Source organism: Mobula birostris, chromosome 14, assembly GCF_030028105.1.
Source record: "Mobula birostris isolate sMobBir1 chromosome 14, sMobBir1.hap1, whole genome shotgun sequence".
In the NCBI taxonomy this organism is placed as follows: Eukaryota; Metazoa; Chordata; class Chondrichthyes; order Myliobatiformes; family Myliobatidae; genus Mobula; species Mobula birostris.
Window position 1 is genome coordinate 86,276,907 of NC_092383.1, and position 27,371 is coordinate 86,304,277.

Sequence of the window (27,371 nt, forward strand, 5' to 3'; positions counted from 1 at the left end):
GTTCACCTTCTGTTTTATTTCCAAGACATTTTATTCTATGTATGTACATTTATGGGTTACAGGTGCATGTTAGTACTGAGAAAAGTTACACTATCTGTTTGCAGGTTTACACCCTGATGACCAATGCAAGCTGCAATAATTTGCAGCTCACTCATTTTAATCAGCACCAACTTTATTTTCATGCTTGAGTCTCTTTCTCACTCCATTTCTTCAACATGCATTACAATAGGACAGTAGTCGTGCACCTTATCAAAGTTCAAAAAGAGCTGCTGCGCTCTTGTTAGAGAAACGTCACTCTGAAACAATATCCCCTGCACCATCAGTCTTCAGGACGGATATGTCACTCAGAGATTTGCACTGATATTATTATTATCATTATTATTTATTTTTGTGTATCTATGTGCTTTTTTAACTATATGTGTTGTGTGATGTGTGCTGTGTGTAACTGTCTTCTGTGTTTTTCACCTTGGCTCCGGAGGAACATTGTTTTGTTTAGCTGTTACATGTGCATGGTTGAATGACAAATAAACTTGAACTTCAGATTGAACTTGAAAAGGTCCTTTGCATTTTCTAACTTCATGATTATAATGACAATAGTGTAGTTCACCTCTTATTTTCAAGACCCTTTATTGTACATTCATGGGTTACAGTCACAGATCAGTACTGAGAAAAGTTACACCTTCTATTTGCAGATTCACACCCTGATGAACAATGCAAGCTGCAAAAGTTTGCAGCTCACTCATTTTAGTCAGCACCCAACTTTTATTTCCATTGCTCATTCTTCTTTAAAACCTTTGTACAGTGACCAGAAATTTTCATGCTGTGTCTCTTTCTCACTCCATTTATGCAGATAGGGGATTCTGCAGCAGCAAAAGAAACAGCAGGATAGTGTGTTGCCTCCTGTGTGCTAGGGTTCAGGATGTCTCAGAATGGTTGAAGAATATTCTTGAAGGGGAGCGTGAGCAGCTGGAGGTCACAGTACATGTTGGTACCAATGATATAGGCAGGAGAGGGGTAGAGGTTCTGCGTCGTACATTTAGGGAGTCAGGAAGGAGGCTGAAGAGCAGAACCTCCAAGGTGGTAATCTCCAGATTACTCCTGGTGCCATGAGCTAGTGAAGGTCAGAACAGGAAGATAACACAGATGAATGAGTGGCTGAGGAGATGGAGCAGGGGGCAGGGTTTCAAGTTCTTGAATCATTGGAACCTTTTCTGGGGAAGGGGTGACCTGTACAAGGGGGACGGGTTGCACCTGAACTGGAGGGTAACTAATATCCTGGGAGGGAGGTTTGCTCATACTATTGGGGAGGGTTTAAACTAGATTTGCAGTGGGGTGGGAACCGAAGTGAAGAGGCAGAGGATGTGGTAGTGGTGCAAAAGTCGGGACAGCTTGTAGGAAGTTTGTGAGGGAGGAGAAACAGATGATACAGCAAAGATGCATTCAGCCAGATGGTTTGAGATGTGTCTATTTTAATGCAAGGAGAATCATAGGCAAGGCAGATGAACTTAGAGTGGGGAGCAATATGTGGAACTATCATGTTGATGTGACTACAGAGACTTGGATGTCTCAGGTGCAGGAATGGCTGCTGAGTGTGCCGAGTTTAGAGGTTTTAAAAAGGACTGGGAGGGAGGCAAAAGAGATGGGGGAGAAGCATTGCTAATCAGGGATAGTATTACGGCTGCAGAAAAGGAGGAAGTCTTGGAAGGATTGTCTACTGCGTCATTGTGGGTGGAAGTCAGAAACAGGAAGGGGGCAAAAATTCTGCTGGGTGTTTTTTATAGACCATCACCCAATAGTAACAGAGACATCGAGGAGCAGATAAGGAGGCAGATTCTGGAATGGTGCAAAAATAAAAGGGTTGTTGTGATGAGTGATTGTAACTTTCCAAATATTGACTAGCATTTCTTTCGAGCAAGGGGTTTAGGTGGGGTGGAATTTGTTAGTTGTGTTCAGGAAGGTTTCCTGATGCAATACGTAGATAAGTCAACTAGAGAAGAGGCTGTACTTGATCTGGTATTGGGAAATGAACTGTCAGGTGTCAGATCTCTCAGTAGAAGAGCATTTTGGAGATAGTGATCACAACTCTTTCTGCTTTACCTTAGCGCTAGAAAGAGACAGGAGCAGACTATTTGCAAAAACATTTAATTGGGGTAGGTGAAATATGATACTGTTTGGTAGGAACTTAGGAACATAAATTGGAAGCTGATGTTCTCAGGGAAATGCATGGCAAAAAAGTGGCAAGTGTTCAGGGAACATTTGCATGGCGTTCTGCATGGGTATGTTCCATTGAGGCAGGGAAAGGATTGTGGGATAAAAAAGTCACGGTGTACAAAGGATGTAGAAAATCTAGATAAAAAGTAAAGAAAAATTTACAAAAGGTTCAAGAAACTAGGTACTGTTAGAGCTCAAGAAAATTACAAGGGTGCCAGAAAGGAGCTCAGGAATGAAATTAGGAGAGCCAGAAGGGGCCATGAGAAGGCACTTGTAAACAGGATGAAGGAAAACCCAAGGGCGTTCTACAAATATGTGAAGAACAGGAGGATGAGCCATGTGAGAATAGGACTAATCAGGAGCGATAGTGAAAAACGTGTATGGAGTCAATGGAGATAGCGGAGGAACCTAATGAATACTTTGCTTCAGTATTCACCAATGAAAAGGACCTTAGCAATTGTGAGGGTGACATACAGCAGATTGAAACAGTTGAGTGAATAAACATTAAGAAAGAGGATCTGCTGGAGCTTCTGAAAGGTACTAAGTTAGATGAGTCACCGGGACCGATCGTGATATACCCCAGGCTACAGGGGGAAGCGAGGAAGAAGATTGCTGAGATTCTGGTGATGATTTTTGTATCATCAATAGGGACAGGCGAAGTACCAGAGGACTGCATGGTTGCAAACTTTGTTCACTTCTTCAGAAAAGGGATTAGAGATACTCCAGGAAATTATAGACCAGTGTGTCTTACTTCAGTGGAGGGCAAGTTGTTGGAGAAGATCCTGAGAGGCAGGATTTATGAACATTTGGAAATATATTGTCACCAGATTTGGATATGGCCCAAGTGCAGAGTGAGAGAAACTGAAGTGGTTCGATATTTCACAGACTTTAATGTGAACGATGTTAGAAAGGAAAAAGAAAACAATAAACGTTAGGCCAAACAGGGCCATTGACTAAAACACTCAGATGGAAAGTGGAGCCTACAGTGCGGCTGAAAAGAACAACTAAGAATAAAATGAATACCGCTTGTCTTCACAGTCAGTTGACAGTCCAATTTCTCAGCCAAGGCAGAATGCAGGTAATGAAGTGTAGCTATGTCCATGACCAAGTCTCGACAAATACTATGACTGGAGTTAAATACTATCACAATGAAGTAACAATTAGCTGACACATGCACATTCATGAGTGCAATTGCCGAATCTCCTGCGCTGCCGAATCCGTGGTTCTAACAGACGTAATCTGATTAGGGAGAGTCAGCATGGCTTTGTCAAGGGCACATCAAGCCTTATGAAAATATTGAGGCATGGGATCCAAGGAGACCTTGCTTTGTGAATCCAGAATTGGCTTGTCCACAGAAGGAAAAGAGTGTTTGTATATGGTTTGTATTCTGCATGGAGGAGGGTGACCAGTGGTGTTCCACAGTGATTTGCTCTGGGACCCCTCCTCTTTGTGATTTTTATAAATGACCTGGATGAAGAAGTGGAAGGGTGGGTTAGTCAGTTTGCTGATGACACAAAAGTTGGGGGTGTTGTGGATAGTCTGGAGGGTTGTCTGAGGTTAGAGTGCGATGTCGATAGGATGCAGAACTGGACTGAGAAATAGCAGATGGACTTCAACCCAGATAAATGTGAAGTGATTTATTTCAGGAGGTCAAATTTGAAGACAGAATATAATGTTAATAGTAAGACTCTTGGCAGTGTGGAGGATCAATGTGATTTTGGGATCTGTGTCCATAGGGGACTCTAAGCTGCCGTGCAGGTTGACTGTGTTGTTAAGAAGGTGTATGGTATTTTGGCCTTCATCAACCATGGGATTGAGTTTCAGAGCTGTGACGTAATTTTACAGCTATATAAGACCTTAGTTAGACTTCATTTGGAGTACTGTCTTCAGTTCTGGTCACCTCACTACAGGAAGGATGTGGATACTCTAGAGACAGTGCAAAGTAGATTTAAAAGGATGTTGCCTGGATTGGAGATCATGCCCAATGAGAACAGGTTGAGTGAACTTGTCCTTTTCTTCTTGGAGTTACAGAAGATGAGAGATGACCTGAAAGAGGTGTGTAAGATGATGAGAGGCATTGATCGTGTGGATAGCCGGAGGCTTTTACCCCAGGCTGAAATGGCTAACATAAAGGATCATAGTTTCAAGGAGTTTGGAAGTAGGTACAAGGTCTAAGTGAGAGGTAAATTTTTCCACACAGAGTTGTCATTGTGCAGTATGCACTGCCGGCAATGGTGGTGGAGGTGGGATTCAATAGGGTCTTTTAAGAGACTCGTAGATAAGTAAATGGAGCTCAGAAAAATAGAGAGCTATTTGGAAATTCTAGGCAGTTTCTAGAGTAGGTTACATGGTTGGCACAACTTTGTGGGCCGAAGGGCCTGTAATGTGCTGTAAATTTCTGTGATCTATGCTCAAAAATGCGTTACTGTAGATAAGTAATCATGCACCTTATTAAAGCTCAAAAAGTTTAAAGTAAATTTATTATCAAAATTTGAAAATATCACTATATATGAAGAAAGTGTAATTCTGAAAAGTGGAGAAAAAGAAAACAGTTCTGTTATTTGTAGCAACACACACAAAATGCTGGGGGAATTTCACAGGCCAGGCAGCATCAATGGAAAAGAGTACAGTCAATATTTCATATAGATTAGTAGAGTACAGGATGAGTCTTTCGGCATACAATACTCAGACAATCTATGTTCCATGATCAGTCTAATTCATCCCTCCTACATAGCCCATAACACATTATTTTTCATACATACATGTGCGTGCCTATCTGCAAGTCTCTTAAATGTTCCTATTATATCAGCCTCTACTCCCATGCCTGCCATGCATTTCAGGGACACACCAATCTGTGTAAAAAAAAACTTGCCTGTTATATTACCCCTAAACTTTCTTCCAATCACCTTAAATGGACGTCCTCTGGTATTGGTCATTGTCACCACGGGAAAGGGGTGCTGGCTGTCCACTCAATCTATGGCTTACACTCTACAATACTCCAAGGGTGATCAAATCAGAGTTTTACAGAGCTGCACCATTACCTTGCAGCTCTGGAAATCAGTCCCCAGTGCATCACACACCTTCTTTAACATTCTTTTAACTCGTGCAGCAACTTCGAGGAATCAACATACTTGGACCCCAATATCCCTCTGTACCTCCACATTGCTCAGAGTTCTGCCATTGACCTTGCAATCTGCCTTCAAGTTCAATTGTCCAAGGTGTACTGTCCTCTTATTTTTGTCTCCCCGACATGCTCTTTGTATGAGTCCTACTTTATTGCAACTTCTGCAAGTTTCACCTTTAAACCTGCATTTATTTGGTGAATGTGAGCCCCTGACACAATGCTAACACAATTTGTTCAGCCTGGCCAGTTTGTGTTCGGATATTGCAAATTGTTTACACTAACTTTCATTCTTGACTACAATTCAATTGCATCCCTGTCTGTGGTTTCCTTTGAAACAACAATTTTAGATGTTCTGTTGAATGTGAGTTGTGCTTCAGTTAAGAGCTATTTTTGACTGCTTTCTTGTAAGATTCCACAAACTAAATAATCTTTCAGTGCATCATCAAGCCCAACATTGAGCTGATAATACTCAGATAATCTCTTCAATTCAGCCACAAACGCTGAAGTGGACTCCCCTTCTTTCTGATTCTGCAAATGAAACCTAAAGCTTTCTGTAATTGATAATAACATTGTTTCTAAATGTTCTAAATTTCTGCTGGTTTTTTTGGAGCAGTCTAAATTTCAAAGCAAACTGTATGCCTTTAAAGGCAAAGTACTCAGCAAAATTGGCACTTGTTTCTCGGTATCTATTATATTTGCTTCAAACTATTGTTGAATTAACTCAGTATACACAGTCCGATTGTCTGGTGTGGAATCAGACGAGCCCGTCTTTCTGATGTAGCTAGCTGTTTGTGCTGTTTTAAATGATAATTAGCGTCTGGTTCTCACTCTTTATGAATGGATGAATTCTTCTGATTTCTGATGTTTTTAAAACTTGATTGTGTTCTCCATTCAGAAGAACATGTGCTGTGCTGCTTTTCTATTAATTTGGACCACCTCTGCACGTGCTGGGCTACAATTTCTTTTACTTGCAATGTTTCTTTACTTCAAATCTTTTGCTGCACTTCAGCAGGTTGACAGCCATCTAACATTCATTTTAAAGATACGTCGTCACCAATGCTATGTTTTGTAACTTCAAAACATCAATCTAATTCAAAAGAAGATATGGGAGTCAGGGAATGTGGGTCTAACTTCGTTCTTCATTTCAAACGAGGCGTGCATGTATCATGTGAATTGCATACATCATCATGCTAGCTCATATTTTATGATCTTATGGTCTTGATTCCATTAAGAAAATCCAGGAGCCTAAATGTGATCTGTTCACTACGTTTGAATTTCATTCTCAACTAAACCAAAAGGATAAATTACTTATTAATATCAACAATTTATTAATAAGAATATTAACAGATTATTTATTAGTTATTGAAACATACAACAACAACCTCAGGCATATGAATCCACAGTGTGATCGCGGGACCATCGCAGCACGAGGAGGAACGAGGGGCTCGGGAGAGCGCTGAGAGCTGGGAAGCAGCTGAGGAGCTGAGGTGAGTGTGCTTGAAAAGGAGCGTGGAGGGCAACTGAAGGATTAATCAGAGTGTTGATTAGTTGATTGGAGGAGTGAGTACTTGAGATAATTGGCAGGGACAAATATAAGGAGGGGCAACTAAAGAGGAGCGGCCAGTGTGTGAGTGGCTCCGGGTAGGAGTGGAGCTTTGAGGCTTTGGCGAGCAGAGGCTGAGGACAAGCTTGCTCCCAGTGAGGTAAGGCCGGGTAAGTTCCTTTAATTAATTTAATTAACTTAGGAGTAGGTAATGGAGGCAGCAGTTAGGGCAGTCGAGTGCTCCGTTTGCAGTATGTGGGAAGTCAGGGACAGCACAATTATCCCTGATGACTACACCTGTAAAAGGTTCATCCAGCTGCATCTCCTGACAAACCGAGTTAGGGAACTGGAGCTGGAGCTGGATGAACTTCGGATCATTCCTGAGGCTGAGGCAGAAATAGACAGGAATTTCAGGGAGACAGTCACCCCTAAAAGTCAGGAGGCAGGTAGTTGGGTGACTGTCAGTAGAGGAAGGGGAATAGACAGAAAGAGCAGAGCACCGCAGTGGCCGTTCCCATCAACAATAAGTATACCAATTTGGATACTGTTGGTGGAGACGACCTACTGGGGACAAGTTGTAATGGTCACGTCTCCGGCACCGAATCTGGACCCTCAGCTCAGAAGGGAAGGAGGGAGTAGAGGAGAGTAGTAGTGATAGGGGATTCAATAGTTAGGGGGACAGATAAGAGGTTCTGTGGAAGAGATCGAGATCACGGATGGTCTGTTGCCTCCCTGGTACCAGGGTCTGCGATATCTCAGATCGAGTTCTCGGCCTTCTCAGGAGGGAGGGTGAGCAGCCAGATGTCGTGGTCCATGTAGGGACTAATGACGTGGATAGGAAGGAGGATTAGGTCCTGCAAAGAGGGTTTAGAAAGTTAGGTGCAAAGTTGAAGGACAGGGCCTCCAGGGTTGCAATCTAGAGATTGCTACCCATGCCACGTGCTAGTGAGGCTAGAAATAGAAAGATAATGCAGCTAAATACGTGGCTGAGGAGATGGTGCAGGAGGCAGGGCTTCATGTTTCTGGACAATTGGGCTTTGTTCCAGGGAGGGTGGGATCTGTTCCAATGGGACGGTTTGCGCCTGAACAGGAGGGGGACTAACATCCTTGTGGGTAGGTTTGCTAGTTCTGCTGCAGGGGGTTTAAACTAGATTTGCAGGGAGAGGGGAACCAGAGTGTTAGAGCAGATAGTGAGGTGGAGGAGGATAAAGGACATGGGAGAACTGCATGTATAAACAGAAATCAAAGGTTTGGCGGTGACAGAAATCTGCTCAGGTGCATCTATTTCAGTGCAAGGAGTATTGTAGGTAAGGCAGATGAGTTTAGGGCGTGGACTGGCACGTGGGATTACAACATTATTGCTGTTAATGTGACTTGGTTGCAGGAGGGGCAGGACAGGCAGCTCAGTGTTCCGGGGTTCCATTGTTCCAGATGTGACAGAGGGGGAGGGATGAAAGGGGGAGTGGCATTACTAGTCAGGGAAAATATCACAGATGTGCATAGACAGGACAGCCCGGAGGGCTCGTCTACAGAGGCCATATGGGTGGAGCTGAGGAACAGGAAAGATGTGACCACACTAATAGGGTTGTATTATAGACCACCCAATAGTCAGAGAGAATTGGAGGAGCAAATCTGTAGAGATAGCAGACCGATGTAAGAAACAGGAAGTTGTAATAGTAGGGGATTTTAACTTTCCACGTATTGACTGGAACTCTCACACTGTGAAAGGGCTGGCTGGCTTGGAGTTTGTCAAATGTGTTCAGGAAAGTTTTCTAAATCAATATATAGAGGTACCAACGATGAAGGATACAATACTCGATGTCCTACTAGGGAACCAGACAGGTCAGGTGACAGAAGTATGTGTAAGCAAACATTTTGTGTCCAGTGACCATAATAACCATATAACCATATAACAATTACAGCACGGAAACAGGCCATCTCGGCCCTTCTAGTCCATGCCAAGCGCTTACACTCACCTAGTCCCACCGACCTGCCCATAACCCTCCATTCCTTTCCTATCCATATAGCTATCCAATTTTACTTTAAATGACAATATCGAGCCTGCCTCTACCACTTCTACTGGAAGCTCCTTCCACACATCTACCACTTTCTGAGTAAAGAAGTTCCCCCTTGTGTTACCCCTAAACTTTTGCCCCCTATCTCTCAACTCATGTCTTCTTGTTTGAATCTCCCCCACTCTCAATGGAAAAAGTATATCCACGTCAACCCTATCTATCCCCCTCATAATTTTAAGTACCTCTATCAAGTCCCCCCTCAACCTTCTACACTCCAAAGAATGAAGACCCAACTTGTTCAACCTTTCTTTGTAACTCTGGAGATGAAACCCAGGTAACATTCTAGTAAATCTTCTCTGTACTCTCTCTATTTTGTTGACATCTTTCCTATAATTCGGTGAACAAAACTGTACATAATACTCCAAATTTGGCTTTACCAATGCCTTGTACAATTTTAACATTACATCTTAACTCCGATACTCAATGCCCTGATTTATAATATCATTATAAATCAGAATGTTATTATAAATTATAATGTCATTAGTTTCAAGTTAATTATGGATGAGGATAGGTCTGGTCCTCGAGCTGAGGTTCTAAATTGGAGAAAGGACGATTTTGTGGAAATGAGAAAGGATCTAGGAAGAGTGGGTTGGGATAAGTTGTTTTCTGGCAAGGGTGTGTTCAGTAAGTGGAAGGCCTTCAAAGGCGAAATTTTGAGAGTGCAGAGTTGGCATGTTCCTGCCATGATTAAAGCCAAAGCTAACAAGCATAGGGAACCTTGGTTTTCAAGGGATATTGACGATCTGATCAAGAAAAATAAAGAAGTGTATAGCAGGTATAGGCAACAAGGAACAAATGAGTTACTTGAAGAGTATAGAAAATGTAAGAAAATACGAAAGAAGGAAATCAGGAAGGCAAAAAGAAGACATGAGGTTGCTTTGGCAGATAATGTGAAGGTAAACCCGAAGGGTTTCTACAAGTATATTAAGAGTAAAAGGATAGTAAGGGACAAAATTGGTCCCCTAGAAGATCAAAGACCAATGAGAAAAATGGGCCAGAAAATGTTAGATAGAATTTAATGCAGCCAAGTGTGAAGTGTTCCATTTTGGAAGGACAAATCAAAGTAGGACATACACAGTAAATGGTAGGGCACTGAGGAGTGTAGAGGAACAAAGGGGTCTAGGAGTTCAGATGCATAATTCCCTGAAAGTGGTATCACAGGTAGACAGGGTTGTAAAGAAGGCTTTTGGCATCCTGGCATTCATAAATTAAAGTATTGAGTATAGGAGTTGGAATGTTATGGTGAGGTTGCATAAGACATAGGTGAGGCCAAATTTGGATATTGTGTACAGTTCTGGTCACCTAACTATAGGAAGGATATCAGTAAGATTGAAAGAGTGCAGAAAAGATTTACGAGAATGTTGCTGGGTCTTCAGGAGTCGAGTTACAGGGAAAGATTGAACAGGTTAGGACTTTATTCTTTGGAGCATAGAAGAATGAGGGGAAATTTGATACAGGTTTACAAAATTATGAGGGGTGTAGACAGAGTAGATGTGAGTAGGCTCTTTCCACTTAGATTAGGAGAGATAAATATGAGAGGACATGGCTTTAGAGTGAAAGGGGAAAGGTTTAGGGGGAACTTCTTCTCTCAGAGAGTGGTGGGAGTGTGGAATGAGCTGCCATCTGACATGGTAAATGCAGGCTCACTCTTAAGTTTTAAGAATAAATTGGATAGATACATGGATGGGAGAGGTCTGGAGGGATATGGACTGGGTGCAGGTCAATGGGACTGGCGGAATAAAGTTTTGGCACATACTAGAAGGGCCGAATGGCCTGTTTTCTGTGCTGTAGTGTTCTATGGTTCTAACAGCATTTAATAGAGTAAAATGTTCTTCAGCAGTTCACAGCCATGATAGGGTTAAAAATTGTTGCCTGTGCCACAAAAAGAAAACAATGTGAAAAGGTGCCATATAATTGAGATCTGCGGAGGTGGCATGTTGGAAATGGAATGCTCAAAAAAGTTAATGTCCTGAAGTATGGTAACATTATTTCTTCACCTTCATGAAGTTGATAATGAATGATGAGAGGTTAATTCTCCATAAATGTTAAATTTGCAGAAATTCTGAAGAAGTATGAATACTTGATCCTGTTGCGAGATTTCAACACAATCTGTGTGATCCCAAAGCCTTCACTTTACCTTATAGACCACTCTGGGAGGATCTGATTCATCAGGTTTCTGTAAAAGGCAACGGTCAAATCATCAGACTCATTGACACTGGGAACTCTGCTTTAGAGTTGTATCTGGAGCTTGGACTCCAATATATTCACATCAAACATTCTGCACACATACAGTTGTCAACATCTTGTCAATATCATCTGCAGATAGCTTTGGATTGACCATTGGATAAGAAATAGTCAATGTGTTTAAATATCTTCCCTCAAATGATCAGTATATTTGAAAGCAAATTCCATTGATGTCCAGAAACCTACCTTAGTTTCCCTTGTGAACCATGAGACTGAAATAGTGCAGATCAGCAGCAGTGTGAAGAGCAGCCAACGACCAACCTTCCATATCATGAAACTGAGCAAAGGGGAAGAGATACAGAACTGATGAGACAAAACGAGATGGCTCTGTGTTTGAAACATTTACCTCCTGTTTCCTCTGTAACCTTAGTGGAGTGGAGCTCGGTAGATAAGCACAGGCAGACGAGTTTAATTAGAAGAGTAAACTAGTGTTGACAGAACGATGAGTAGGAGAAAGGAGAAAAACCTGATCATCATCTGGAACAAAACCACATTTTCTCGAGGCAGTGGCAACATCTTGGATTGCAGTCATTCATTGATACTATTATGATTGTTGGAATTCCTGAGTATGCCCGCTAGAAAATGAATCTCAGGGTTGTATAATAAATTTATTTTGAGCTTTGAAATCTTTTCTGCATTACATCTAGTTCAATAACATTTTTTTTTAGCAGAATACCAACTTCTCCTCTCATGTGTCATCACTGATTATTATTCTTCCATATTGTTCACTTTGCCCATTTGTATTCACTAACAATGTGCTCTGGCAGTCCTACATGAGGCACAAATACTTTGTGTGTGAACGGTATATTGGTGCATAGTGACAATCGATTGTGACCACTCTTCCCCACAACTCCTCTTATTTATCTTCTGCCCATAAACCACACAAAACTGAGGGAGAAATTCTTCAGAAAATTTACAGGTAAAATTAAATTTACACAAGTAGATTCAAGATTGTTTAATGTCATTTCTTGTATACAAATGTAAAGGAGAACAAAATCATTGTTCCTCTCGATCTGAAGCAGCACAAAAACAAAAAAAAAATAAAGAAAGCAATAATAATAATAAAAGATGTTTTACTTAAAGCCTCTTTTGCACATTGGACATTTGTCGGACTTTGTTGTGTGTGGTTTGTCATGGATTCTATTGTGTTTCTTTGATTTGTGCATGTGTGAAAGAAGATGAATCTCTAGGTCGTTTATGGTGTATATACTTTGATAATAAGTTTACATTGAATTTTGAACTTGGAAAGTGGCTAATGGGATGACTGATGGAATTGAACTCAGGCAGTGTGAAATGATGAATTTTGGGAAATTGAACAAGGGCAAACCTTACGCAGTAGAGAACTAGGTGTGCAACTACACAGATACCTGAAAATGGTAAGACAGATACCTGAAAGTGGCAACACAGGCAGACAAAGTGCTGAACAAGGAATATGACCAGCTTGCCTTCATATGATGGGGCATTAATACAGTTGCGATGGCATGTTAGAGCTATAAAGGACATTGTCACCATCTCATCTTGAATACTCTGTGTAGTTCCATAGGAAGAGTGTGATTAAATTAGAGAAGGTACAGAAAGCATTCACAAAGATGCTGCTAGGACTGGAGGGTTTGGGTTATGGACAGGCTCGGACAGTTTGAAACTTGGATGTGCAAGTTCAACTATGTTTGAAATGCTCCACATTTGAATGGAGTAAGTGACAGATTATAACATTGCATTAAGGTAGTACAAGGGGAAACAGTAAGAGAATGCAGAATAAAGTGTTACAGTTACAGAGAAAGTGCCATGCAGTAGACAATAAGCTGCAAGCCCAGTTAGATTATAAGATCAAACACCCATTTTATCATACTACGAGAGCATCCAATAGTTTTGTAACAGTGAGAAAGAAACTGTCCTTGAAGCTTGTGGTACATGCTTTCAGACTCTTGTAATTTCTGCCCAATATCAGGGGAGAGGAAGAGAGTACGTCAGTGGCTAAAAGATGGCTGCTATTGAGAGCTGAATGTCCAAGGATCTACTGTGTATTGGAAAGATAGGTTGATAGGCAGAAGGGGTGGTGTGGCCCTGTGTATAAGAAATAATATTAAATCATTAGAAAGGGATGACAGAGGATTGGAAGGTGTAGGGTCTCTATGAGTTGAGTTAAGAAATGTCAATGGTAAAAGGACCCTAATGGCAGTTGTGTACAGACCTTCAAACTGCAGCTGGGATGCGGATTACAAACTTCAGCAGGAGATAAAAAAGGCATGTCATAAGGGCAATATCATGATAACCTTCAGGGATTTTTACATGAAAACGTCTGGGGAAAGCCAGGTCAGTACTTGACCTCAAGAGAGAGGATTTGTAGAATGTCTAAGGCATAGTTTTTTAAAACAGCTTGTTATTGAGCCCACTTGGGGATAGGTTGTGCTGGATTGGGTGTTGTGCAATGATCCGGAGGTGATAAAGAGAGCTAAAGGTTAAGGAACCCTTAGGGAACAGTGATCACAATATGATCATTCACTTTGAAATTTGAGAAGAAGAAACTAAATTCAAATGTGTTGGTATTTCAGTGGAATAAAGGAAATTACAATGGCATGAGAGGGGAACTGGCCAAAGTTGACTGGAAAGGGACACTAGCAGGAAGGACAGCAGAGCAGCAATGATTGGAGTTTCTGCGAAAAATGAGGGAAGTGCAAGGCAGATATATTCCAAATAAGAAGAAATTTTCAAATGGAAGGATGATACTACCATGGCTGACAAGTGAAGTCAGAGCCAAAGTAAAAGCAAAAGAGAGGGCATACAAGGAAGCCAGAGCTAGTGGGAAGATAGAGAATTGGGAAGATTTGAAAGACTTACAGAAGGAAACTAAGAAGGTCATTAGGAAGGAAAAGATGAATTATGAGAATAAGCTGGTAACTAATATCAAAAAAGATACTAAAGGCTTTTTTAAGTATATAAAGGGTAAAAGGGAGTCGAGGGTAGATATAGGGCCAATAGAAAATGCCGTTGGAGATATTGTAATGATAGACACAGAGATGGCATATTTTGCAACAGTTTTCACAGTGGAAGACCTCTGCAGTATACCTGATATTCAAGAGTGTCAGGGAAGTGAAGTATGTGCAGTGAAAATTATGACTGAGAAGGTGCTCAAGAAGCTTAATGGTTTGAATGTGGATAAATCTCCTGGACCTAATGGAATGTACCCTTGGGTTCTGAAGGAAGTAGCTGGAGAGATTGTGGAGGCATTAGCAGTAATCTTTCAAGAATAAATATTTCTGGCATTGTACCAGATGACTGGAAAATTGCAAATGTTATTCCGCTATTTAGGAAGGGTGGGAGGCAGCAGAAAGGAAACTGTAGGCCTGTTATCCTGACATCAGTGGTTGAGAAGTTTTTGGAATTGATTGTTAGGGATGAAATTACAGAGTACCTGGAGGCATATTGCAAGATAGGCCAAAGCTAGCAGAGTTTCCTGAAAGGAAAATCCTGCCTGACTAACCTACTGCAATTTTTTGAAGAAATTACTAGCAGGGTAGGCAAAAGAGATGCAGTGGATGTGGTGCACTTGGATCTTCCGAAGGCCTTTGACAAGGTTCCACACATGTGGCTATTTAGCAAGTTAAGAGCCCAAGGAATTACAGGGAAGTTACTAGCATGGGTGGAGTATTGGCTGATCGGTAGAAACAGAGAGTGGTAATAAAGGGATCCTATTCTGGCTGGCTGCCAGTTACCAGTGGAGTTGCACAGGGTTTGGTGTTGGGACTGCTGCTTTTTACAATGTACAACAATGATTTGGTCTATGGGATTAATGGATTTGTAGCTAAATTTGCTGATGATACAAAAATAGGTGGAGGAGCGGGTAGTGTTGAGGAAACAGAGAGCCTGCAAAGAGCCTTAGATAGTTTAGGGGAATGGGCAAAGAAGTGGCAAATGAAATACAATGTTGGAAAGTGTATGGTCATGCACTTTTGTGGAAGAAATAAATGGGCAGACTATTATTTAGATGGGGAGATAATTCAAATTGCAGAGATGCAAAGGGACTTGGGAGTCCTTCTGCAGGATACTCTAAAGGTTAACCTCCAGGTTGAGTCAGTGGTGATAAAGGCGAATGCAATATTGGCATTCATTTCTAGAGGTATAGAATACAAGAGCAGGGATGTGATGTTGAGGGATTATAAGAGAATGATTCCAGGAATGAAAAAGTTACTATATGGGAAACGTTTGGCAGCTCTTGGGCTGAATTCCCTGGAGTTCAGGAAAATAAGGGGGGATCTCATAGAAACATTCTGTATGTTAAAAGGCCTGAATGGATTCGAAATGGCAAAGTTATTTCCCATGGGAGGGGAGTCTAGGACAAGAGGGCATGACTTCAGGATTGAAGGATGTCCATTTAGAACAGAAATGCAGAGAAGTTACTTTAGTCAGAGAGTCGTAAATCTGTGGAATTTTTTGCCATGAGCAGCTGTGGAGACCAAGTCATTTTGTGTATTTAAGGCAGAGATAGATAGGTTCTTGTTTAGCTAGGGTAATCAAGAGCTATGGGTAATGAAGGGTATGGGGAGAAGGCAGGCGAGCGGGGATGACTGGACGAATTGGATCAGCCCATGATTGAATGGCGGAGCAGACTCGGTGGGCCAAATGGCCTACTTGTGCTCCTTTATCCTATGGTCTTATCGGTAATTGGGTCTTCAATTAGATTGGCTGCTTTACCATGTCAGTGAAGTGTATTAAAATCAATTAAAAATATAAATTATTACAAATATCCATAAAGTATAATTATGTATGTATGAATGTGTATAACAATCAGGATGTGGGGAGAAGCTGAGGTAATATCTACAGATCCCTCTGCACTCACAATTGAAGGATCTAATAAAGGAAACACTGCCTCTGCTTAAAACCAGCTCTCCTACAAAAGTCAACTCCCTCCTAATTCCATACTGGTTTGGACATTGATTGTTGAGTTCTCACTGGTGTCACGTCAAAATCTTTTCCCCTCTGGACTGTGGAACATCTTCAACAGACCCAGTAGAAAGCCTGCAGTGAATGTATCAGGGCAAACAGTTTGACATCACATGAGCTCCTCCAAGCACACATTGTAGATGGAGATGTCTCCTGCTGTTACATAACCAGCACATAGAGAAATAACTTGAAATGTGATGTCCTCAGCCAGTAATTGAGCAGGAACTTTGCCTTGCTGTGACTTTCGCTGCTGTGGAACCAGTGGTAAAGAAGCTTTGCAAGTTCTTGGCCAGTACAGCTCAACTTATGTCATGGGATAGAGTTAGCCGTGGAACTGTCAGAGTAAATGCTACAGGGAGCACCCTCTGAGTCATGACAAATGGAGGAACATGTTCTAATTTCCTCATCACAGACATAGCACAGCAGTGTGATGTAAACATGACGCTATTTCCATTCTGATGAGCTGCAGATCAGGAAGGTTCAGGGATGCCACTTTCCTGTAAGAATGAAGTGCAAGTCTGGCAGGATTAGGAAATCCTGGCTGACAAGGGATATTGAGATTCTGGTCAGGAAAAACAAGGCATCGGCAGTGAATCCCTTGAGGAATGTAAGAGATATAGGTATACAATTAAAAGAGATCAGGAAAGCAAATAGAGTATGTGAGATAACATAAGCAGATAAGGTAAAAGAATTCTGAGAGTCTTACACGTCTATTAAAAGGAGAAGAGCAACAAGGAAGAGATTAAGTTCCCATAACGATTAATGTGATCATCCATATGTGGAGCTACAGGAGACTGGTGAGGTCTTAAATTAATATTTCTTGTCTGTATTTACTGTGGAGCAGGTCATGGAAGATAGGAATTAAGGGAAATGAATAGTGTTCTATTGGAACATATCATTACAAAAGAAGAGTTGCTGGCAGTCTTGAAGAATATAATTTTCAGATAATCTCATAGGGCCTGAGCAAGTGTAGCCCAGGATATTATGAGGAGCTAGGGAGAAATTACTAAGGCCTTGGCAGAGATATCTGCATCACCCAGCCATAAGTGAGGGAACAGAAGTGTGGAGGATTAATGGCAAATATTGTGGCTTTATGTAAAGAAGGGGTACAAAGGCACGCCAGGAAGCTGCATGTCAGTGAGACCAACATCACTGGTCGGAACCTTACAAGAGAGGATTCTGAGAAATAGAGTCGACTAGCAATTGGATAAGCAAGGACTGATGAGGAATAGTCTGCATGGGAAATCAGATCTCACCAATATGAATGAGCATTTGAAGAGGTGACAGTGTCACGATGTACGCTGGCAATGTTGGAACCCAATTGCACAGGAAATCCAGACTCCAATGTGGAGACGGAGACCAAAGTTTATTCATAGGAATTCCAACAGAATGTCAATGGCTGAGCGGCAACTGCAAGACTGAACGCTCTCAAATTGGACCCCGCGATTAGCGCTAATCAGGCATCCGCTTAAGTAATACAAGTAATATGGAATTCCTGAGCCTATCAAAATGATGGAACGCACACCATGATGGACTGTTTATTGTCACCAGATATTTTAACCACGTGAACCTTAAGTCAGTGCTCCCCAGATTCCATCAGAACATGGACTTTGCAACGAGAGGGGAGAATGTGTTGGACCTTGTTTACACAAACATTCCCGACCCCACCTCAGCTACTCAGACCACGTCTCTGTTATGCTAATCCCAGCGTACAGACAGCACATCAGGCGCGCCAGACCTGTTCAGAAGCAGGTGAAAACCTGGCCAGCAGGAGCCATCTCTGCTCTTCAAGAATGCTTTGAGCACACTGACTGGCACATGTTCAGGGAGGCTGCAACTGACGGCGACTCTACCAGCTTAGAGGAGTACACGGCATCAGTGACTCAGCAAGTGCGTCAATGACGTCACTGTGGCCAAGACCATCACTACACGCGCTAACCAGAAGCCATGGATGACCACAGAGGTGCGTGCGCTGCTGAGGACCCGTGACTCCACCTTCAGAGCAGGCGACAGGGCAGCCCTAACAACAGCAAGGGCCAAACTGTCCCGGGCCATCAAAAAGGCAAAGCGTGCACACGCCCAGCGAATCCACAGCCACTTCCAGGATAGGGGCGGCACATGGCACCTGTGGAAAGGCATTCAGAACATCACCAACTACAAGACAACACCACCTGCCTGTGCTGGTGATGCCTCCCTCCCAGATGCGTTGAATAACTTCTATGCTCGTTTTGAGGTGAAAAATGACATGGCAGTGAGGAAGACCACTCCTCCTCCGAACAACCAGGTGCTGTGTCTTACCTTGGCTGATGTGAGGAGAACCCTGTGCAGGGTCAACCCATGGAAGGCTGCTGGACCAGACAATATTCCTGGCAAAGTGCTTAGAGTATGTGAAGACCAGCTAGCTGAGATTCTCACTGACATCTTCAACATCTCCGAGCAGCACCGTCGTTCCTACGTGCTTCAAGGCCGCCACCATCGTCCCCGTGCCGAAGAAGTCTTCAGTGTCCTGCCTCAACAACTACCATCCCGTCACACTCACAACCATCATCATGAAGTGTTTCGAGAGGCTCGTCATGGAGCACATCAAGACCCTGCTGCCCCCCTCACTGGACCCCCTGCAGTTCACGTACCGTCCCAACCGTTCAACAGACGATCCCATTGCCATCACCCTCCACCTGGACAAAAAAGACACTTACGTTCGAATGCTGTTCATAGACTTCAGTTCAGCATTCAACACAATCATTCCTCAGAAACTGATTGGAAAGCTGAGCCTACTGGGCCTGAACACCTCCCTCTGCAACTGGATCCTAGACTTCCTGACTGGGAGATCTCAGTCCGGATTGGAAGCAGCACCTCCAACACCATCACACTGAGCACGGGGGCCCCCCAGGGCTGTGTGCTCAGTCCACTGCTGTTCACTCTGCTGACCCACAACTGTGCTGCAACACACAACTCGAACCAAATCACCAAATTTGCCAATGACACGGCCGTGGTGGGTCTCATCAGCGAGAATTATGAGTCAGCTTACAGAGAGGAGGTGCAGCGGCTAACAGACTGGTGCAGAGCCAACAACCTGTCCCTGAATGTGAACGAAACAAAAGAGTTGTTGTTGACTTCAGGCTTCAGGAGGACACGGAGCGACCACTCTCTGCTGAACATGAATGACTCCTCCGTAGAGATCGGTAACAGCACCAAATTTCTTAGTGTTCACATGGCGGTGAATCTCACCTGGTCCCTCAACACCAGCTCCAGAGCAAAGAAAGCCCAGCAGCGTCTCTACTTTCTGCGAAGGATGAGAAAAGTCCATCTCTCACCTCCCGTCCTCACCACAGTCTACAGAGGTTGTATTGAGAACATCCTGAACAGCTGCATCACTGCCTGGTTCGGAAATTGCACCATCTTGGATCGCAAGACCCTTCAGCGGATAGTGAGGTCAGCTGGGTAGATCATCGGGATCTCTCTTCCCACCATTACCGACATTTACACCTCACGCTGCATCCGTAAAGCAAACAGCATTATGAAGGACTCCATGCACCCTTCATACAAACTCTTCTCCCTCCTGCCATCGAGCTGCCATAGCAATCCATAGAAATGGATACATTAACAAAGGTTAAGAGACATTTTGACAGATGTGTGGATAGGAAAGGCTTAGAACAGGGCTTCACAAACTTTTTTATGCCATGGACCTTAATTCATCAACTTCAGTTTGTTTATTTATGTGTAATTAATCTGTAGATTTCATTCTCACTTTCATAAACTATTATGCATTATGTATACTGCAGTGCTTTGTATCTTGGTTTGGAGAAACATTGCCTCACTGGACGGTATACATGTATATAGTTAAATGACAATAAACTTGACTGGACTGGACTGGACTTGATCCCAGGTTGGGAGCCCCTGGCAGAGAAGGATATGGAATAAATAAAATTAAATGTGCTGAACTTAGATGAACATCCTGGTTGGCTTGGACGAGTCAGGCTGAAGGGCCTGTTGTTCTAATATATATCAAAGACATTATGATTCTATACATGAGCTTCAACTGCTATGCTTAAATTTTTAAATAATTGGGGAAGAGAAATTTTTCTTTGATCTCAGGCTTGACGCATGTTCAAGAAAATCAGGAATGCTCAGTTTCCAAGATATGAGTTTGTTGAAGTTAATCATGTCAAATATGATAAACACTAGTTGAAGAGAAACAGATTTCTCTCCCAACTGGCTCTACTTGGAAGCAGTAGCAGTGAAACCACCCGCAGCGAAAACCTTATACTTTACATCTGGGCTGGAGTAGTTTCTTACCTTTGTGCGGTTGTCATCAATTCTGTCACAGTATTTTCACAGAAATCAATTCTCCCTGTTAAAAGAAAATAAAATAAAATTTCAGCTGCTTTGTACTTGCAAGAACAAGAGAGCACAGTTATTAGACCAATAGGTACTTGAACATGGTGGACCAAAGGTGATCTATTACCTGATGCACATTTAAAGATTAAAGATGAGCTTTATTTGTCGCATGTACATCTGATCATACAGTGAAATGTATCGTTTACAACAGTTACCAACAGAGTTTGTGCTGGGGGCAGCCTGCAAGGGTTCCATGCTTCTCGCACCAAAATGGCTTCCATAGGACTTACTCATCCTAACCTGTGCATTTCTGGAACGTGGGAGGAAACTGCGGCCCCAGAGGAAACCCTCGCAGTCACTGGGAGAACATACAAACAACTTGCAAACAGTGGTGGCAATTGGACCCTGATCGCCGATCGCTGGTGCTGTAATAGTGTTACAGTTAATTGCTGTGCTCCTGTGCAGCCAATTACATTTACTGGCAGTTTGGATACAGGGAGATAATCCAACAGGATAATGCAGGAGGTTTTCTCAATGAAAAAGCAAGGTCTTTTGTTTCTCACATCTCTTGATGTCTCTACCTCTGAGAAAAATAACTCAATCTTTCTTGAATACTGGTTCACCACATTCTGGGAGAAGAAATCTTTCCTAATCCCAGTCTTAAATGTCTCACCCTTCAGATAATTTCTAAGATTCCAAGCTTACTTACTTACTGTCCGTTACACCACTGGTGTTTAGGGCAGCAATGAAGGTGTCCTATCTCTGGCAGTGTTCGGGGCTTCCTTCATTGTGTCAGTAGGTCCCTCTCGGTTTTCACTGCTGTCAGTCATGCAAGTCCCAGGTAGAGACTGAGCAATACCGTCAAACTCTGATGGAGAGGAATTTTTCATTTCTGTTTCCATGACAATTTTGTTGAACCAATCAGGCTTGTCAGTCCTGAGTGAACCCCCCGAACCTGGAGGATTGGGGGACCACTCTAAGTCTGGCCCCTACCCTCTGACCTGTTCGGCATGGGTGACCCGATGAACTGCCAAAGCATAAAGCCCTCACTCCAGCCAACGTAGCTCTCTGCGTCATTGAGGCATGCAAACCTCCAAATCTAACGACAAATTTGTGGTTCTCTTGGAGGTAAGTCTCATTAGACTATCCTGTATTCCCTGGCATTTGAAGCATCCTACCTGCATCTGTATCACCCTGCTAAAATATTGCTCATTTCTATGTGATCACCTCTCAGCCTACTGAACTCCATCAAATAAAAACCAATTACATTTGCTCTCTGATCTTGTGTCACTTGTGGCATTCCAGAAATCAGTCTGCTGATCCTTTGCTTGCCTTCTTCCTTAACAAGAACATCTTTCATTGAACCAAATCTGCTGACAATGCTGGTGGCCCAAGACTGAGGCTCGAGTCAATGTCTGATCGATTTAAGCTTCAGGCCAGAAAGGAAAGATCGGGTATGGGCCAAATCGAGGCGGTGAGTCCTGCGTACAAGAGCGTGTCAAAGCAGCAAGAACCCCTACCATCCAAGCTATGCTGTCTTCTTGCTGCTGTCAGTACGAAGGAGTTGCAGGGGGCTTAGATCCCATATTACCAGGTTCAGGACCAATTATTATCTGCAACCTGTAGGCTCCTGAAACATCATGGATAAATTCACTCACCAACACTGAACTGATTCTGCAACCGATGGACTCACTTTCAAGGATTCTACAGTTCATCTTCTCAGTATTTATTTGTTTATCTCCTTCACCTTTCCCCTTTCCCTCTCTCACCATTCTCCTAACCTGCCCATGACCTCCCCCTGGCGAGCCTCCACTTTCCCTGCTTTCCATGGCCTTCTGTCCCCTATCAGATTTCCCCTCCTCCAGCCCTTTATCGCTTTCACCAATTGACTTTCCAGCTCTTTACTTCAACCCTCCCACTCTCTCAATTTCACCTTGTACTTCTCCATCTCCTCCCACCGACTTTCTTACGTTGACTTCTAATCTCCTTTCCTTTCCAGTCCTGATGAAGGGTCTCAGCCCGAAACGATGACTGATGACTCTTTTCAATAGGTGTTCCCTGGCCTTCTGAGTACCTCCAGCAATTTGTGTGTAGTGCTTTGCTTTCCAGCATCTGCAGGTATTCTCTTGTTAATTATTTATCTATTATTTGTTACTTTTGTATTTGCACAATTTGTCTTATTTTGCACATTGATTGTTTGACATTTTTGATTGTGTGTAGTTTTACATTGAGTCTGTTGTATTCATTTGTATCTACTGTGAATGCCTGCAAGAAAATGGATCTCGGGGTAGTATATGGTGACAAAAACTTAATTTTCTTTCAACTTTGAAGTGATTTATCTTGGAAGGACTATCTTAATGAATGGCCAGAAATATTACCAGATGAGATACATTCACACCCAGCCAGCGAGAGTCAGATCAGAGACAGGAGACCCTGTGCTGAGAGACTCACATTTAAACGGCTGTGCCGAAAAGCTTCTCATTCTCTGAAACGTGGTGACAACATACACTTCATGCTCCTGTGTGAAGTTCCAACAACACAATATCCAGCACACATCAGTCATTCAGTTGTACTCCATTGACCATCATAAAGAATCAAACCCTCCAGCACTTACCCATGCTGTTGACTTCAATCACATTTCTGCAGCTGCTGACACTGTTGGACATGGACACACTGACCACTTCACTGGACTTCTCTCCATTAATATTTGAGGCTTTGCAATAATACAGATAATTTTTGTATTTTATGGATTGGCAATGTAGATCAAGTTTATTTGTGTCAGAGATCTTTGAATCCTCAGATGGCGTCTTTTCATACCATGAGTACTGAATGGGAAGGGATCCATGGACAGACTCACAGGACACTGACACGGAGTCCCCACAATTTGAGCCATTTGTTTGTGGTGAAAATCGAAGCAAAGGAAGAGACACAGGTTCTGTGGAACAGAATTAGTGAACATCTGAAAATCAAACACAAAGATTTCAGCAGTTCTGTATCTCAACCAGGAGCCACCAGTTTGGAATCTCAGCAGCTCATCTACTCCACTGTGTCTCGTCATCCTCACAGCTGCCAGAACGTACATGTCTGTCAGTACCTCCAAAAACAGCAGGACTCCTGATCAGATCAACAGTGGTGACACAGAGTATGTGTCAGTATGAAATTCAGGGCTTCAGTCTCTCTCAGCAGTGGGGAAACAGTCTAAAGTGAGACCAAACAGTTTGACTCTGGAATAGCAGCATTTGTGGATGTTCTGGAAAACTCTCCATAGGTTGAAAGCAGGAAATTGTCAGATACATACAAAATGAATGGTGACTTCATTTTGTGAAGTCAGAAAGAGATGAGTTATACAGCTCTCGTTACATGCACGTGCAGTTCAACTCTTTGAGTGATAATGCATTATGCAGAAAGTTTAAAGTTAATAACTCATCTCCTTCTACTTTAGGCCACGAACGTATCAATCACCTCTGATGTGGACCACTTTCTGGAAGTCCAAAATGCCGGCTTCTACAAAGAATGGATCTGTATGCTCCATGACTCTTTAGATGCTGGATTAGTTCCTGAGGATTGGAGGGTGGCATGTAACCCCACTTTTTAAGAAAGGAGTGAGAGAGAAATTGGGGAATTATAGAATGGTAAGCCTGACATCGGTGGTGGGGAAAATGCTAGAGTCAGTTATCAAAGGTGTGATAACAGCACTCTTGGAAAGCGGTGAAATCATCGGACAGAGTCAGCATGGATTTGTGAAAGGAAAATCATGTCTGACGAATCTCAGAATTTTTTGAGGATGTAACTAGTAGAGTGGGTAGAGGATAACCAGTGGATGTGGTATATTTGGATTTTCAAAAGGCTTTTGACAAGGTCCCTCACAGGAGATTAGTGTGCAAACTTAAAGCATACGGTATTGGTGGTATGCTATTGATGTGGATAGAAAATTGGTTGGCAGACAGGAAGCAAAGAGTGGGAATAAATGGGACCTTTTCAGAATGGCAAGCAGTGACTAGTGGGGTACCGCAAGACTCAGTGCTGGGACCCCAGTTGTTTACAATATATATAAATGACTTAGACAAGGGAATTAAATGCAGCATCTCCAAGTTTGCGGATGACACGAGGCTGGGCGGCAGTGTTAGCTGTGAGGAGCATGCTAAGAGGATGCAGGGTGACTTGGATAGGTTAGAAGCGGGCAATTCAGAAGTTTTCCAGATGTTCCTCTGTACTCTCATGTCCGTCTCAATCAAATCAGAATTGTGCATGGTCCCCTACTTAACAGATAACAGACATCACCATCGAAGTGGTTGTGCGTGCTGCTGTCGCGCCGCCATCTTATCCTTCTCATTAGTAAAGGCTTCATCTCCCTCTGGCTGAAGAAGTTCCTCCTCATGTCTCTTTTAAAGGGACATCTTTCCATTCTGAGTCTGTGCTTTCTGGTCCTAGATGCCCACACTGTAGGGAACCTCTCTTCACATCCACTGGGGTTTGCAATGCTCGATAGCTTTCAATAAAATCCACCCTCATTCTTCTAAACTCCAGCACGCACAGGCCCAGAGCCTTCAAATGATGTTCATACATTCAGGGAGTTTAACATCACCTGGAATTTAACAGATGGATCCCTTTAGAATTGATATACCGAGAGTTCTTGGGAAACAAGTCCATTGCTCCCTGAAAGTGGCAACACAAGTGGACATAATGGTAATGAAAGCATTCAGCACCTTTGCCTTCTTCACTCTACATGTTGGAGGCTGAAGCTGACTGGGCATCTTGTAGCTTCATAAAACACTGATTAGGTCACATTAGGAACATAATATGTATTTCTGGTTGCAACACTATAGGAAGGATGTTGTCATTTATCAGCCTATTTTTCAATCTATTGTAGATCTCTCTGCAAGCCATGATTGCCCCCCTGACTGTGCAATACACACACAATCTTGGTGTCATCTGCAAATTTGCTGATTCATTTTACCATATTATCATCCGGATCACTGATACAGATGCAAACAACAACAGACCCAGCACCAATCCCTGCGCTAAGCATCATTGTTGCTAACTATATTTTAATTATGTTTGCCAGCGCCCCAGTAATTTCTGTACTTGCCTCCCGTGAGGTCCAAGATAACACGTTAGCAGGCCTTGGGGATATATTCACACTGATTTGCCTCAGGAAAGCAAACACCTCCTCCTTTAACAGGGTGACGTCTCATAGAGTTCAGAAGCAGGAAAATATACTGAGCCTTCCACTGGAAACCAGTATCCCAACAGTGGATCAGAACTCACAGTGGATGAGAGTATTATGAGCGAGGTCTCCCCATCTTTGCACACTCGCCACAGGGTTCTGCACTGCTGTGGAGCCTCCGGATATTCCTGCTGCCCTGACTCTTCCCAGAGAAAAACTGAATCAGACATTTCGGTGGAGACAACAAATCAATCAATGAGAAACCTACCATCAGATACTTGGAGATGCACATCAAACACTGGATCATTGCCAAAGGTTGTAATTCCACATCTGTAAGGTCCTGTATCATTAGAGACAAGATTCTCCATAGTAACAGTAAATATTCCTAGGGATGTGTTATCTCTGATTGTCATTCTTCCATACTGCTCATTTGTCCCATTTGTATTCACTAACGATGTGCATTGGCGACCCCACAGGCGGCACAAATACTTTGTGTGTGAACGGTACATTGGTGCATAGTGACAATCGATTGTGACCGCTCTTCCCACAACTCCTCTTCCTTCATCTTCTGTCCATAAAGCACCTGAAACTGAGGGAGAAAATCTTCAGAAAATGGACAGGTAAAATCAAATTTACACAAGCAGGCTCAAGTTTCAAGATTATTTAATGTCATTTCCTGTACAAACGTGTAAACTGGAATTAAATCGTTGTTATGCTGGATCTAAATGCAGCAGAAAAAAACACAAAAGATAATGAATACAATTAAAATAGCTAAAGATGTTTTATTTACAACTGACACTGTGTTACAAGGAATCTGCCACAGTGTCAATTGATATAAATAAATTCCTCACAGACAGAGAAGACAATAACATCGTCCCTCCTCACGTGCTCCCAGCTCTTCACAAGTAGCAATTTTTATTTGATTGGAGTCATCATTGTCACTGCCCACTAATGTCTCAGTGTGTTTCCATATTTCTGAGTCAATAGATTACTGATCCAGTCCCACTCCTGGCAGGTGAGCCCAAGATCAGTGGGGGGTAACTTACTGGAGGCAGGATCGACCTGAATTTGCAAAGGCAAGATCTGATTTGGGATAGTCAACATGATCTTGTGCATTGGAAATCCTCCCCCAAAACTATTTGACTGAGTTTTTTTTGAGAGACGATGAAAGGACAGGACCTTAGAGATTAGCAATTTTTGTTTAGCAAGGTTTATGACCATACCTTGCATAGCAGACTGATCTGTAATGTGAGATCACATGGTAAGCTACCTGGATGGATATTGAATAGGCTTGGTGGAAGGATACAGACTGTGGTAGTGGAGTGTTGGTTTTCTGACAACATCAGACTTTATCACCAGCAATGTGCCATCAGGATCGTTGCTGTTATTTGTTAACCACTCTTATTGTCATCAATATTAATAATCTGGAATGAAACTGTAGGTGGCATGATTAATAAGTTATGGGTGAGACAGCAGTGTGGTGGACAGTGGCAAGAGTTGTGTAAGTTTACACGAGGATCTTGAAAATGAGCCGGTGTTCAGCCCCATTATTCTGTGCCAGCAAGCTGCCCCCTCCCCACCTGAGCCTGTATTGTCTGTTTGCATTTGACCTGTCTCCCTCTCTTCTTGGTCCTACTATCAGGTGGAAGGTGCAGGAGCCTTGGGGCCCACACCGCAGGGTTCGTCAACAGTTGTTGTCCTGCAGCTATCAGGCTCCTGGATTGGTTT

At 42.7% G+C, this 27,371-nt stretch overlaps 1 protein-coding gene across 1 annotated transcript in view; it reads right to left on the reverse strand.

Annotated features, from left to right (window-relative positions):
• Positions 1-27,371, reverse strand: part of LOC140210053 (Fc receptor-like protein 5) — a 69,109-nt gene that overhangs the window by 34,052 nt on the left and 7,686 nt on the right. The window contains 2 exon segments of the mRNA XM_072278831.1: positions 23,091-23,411; positions 25,912-26,232. Of these exon segments, the coding sequence (XP_072134932.1) occupies positions 23,091-23,411; positions 25,912-26,232 (642 nt within the window).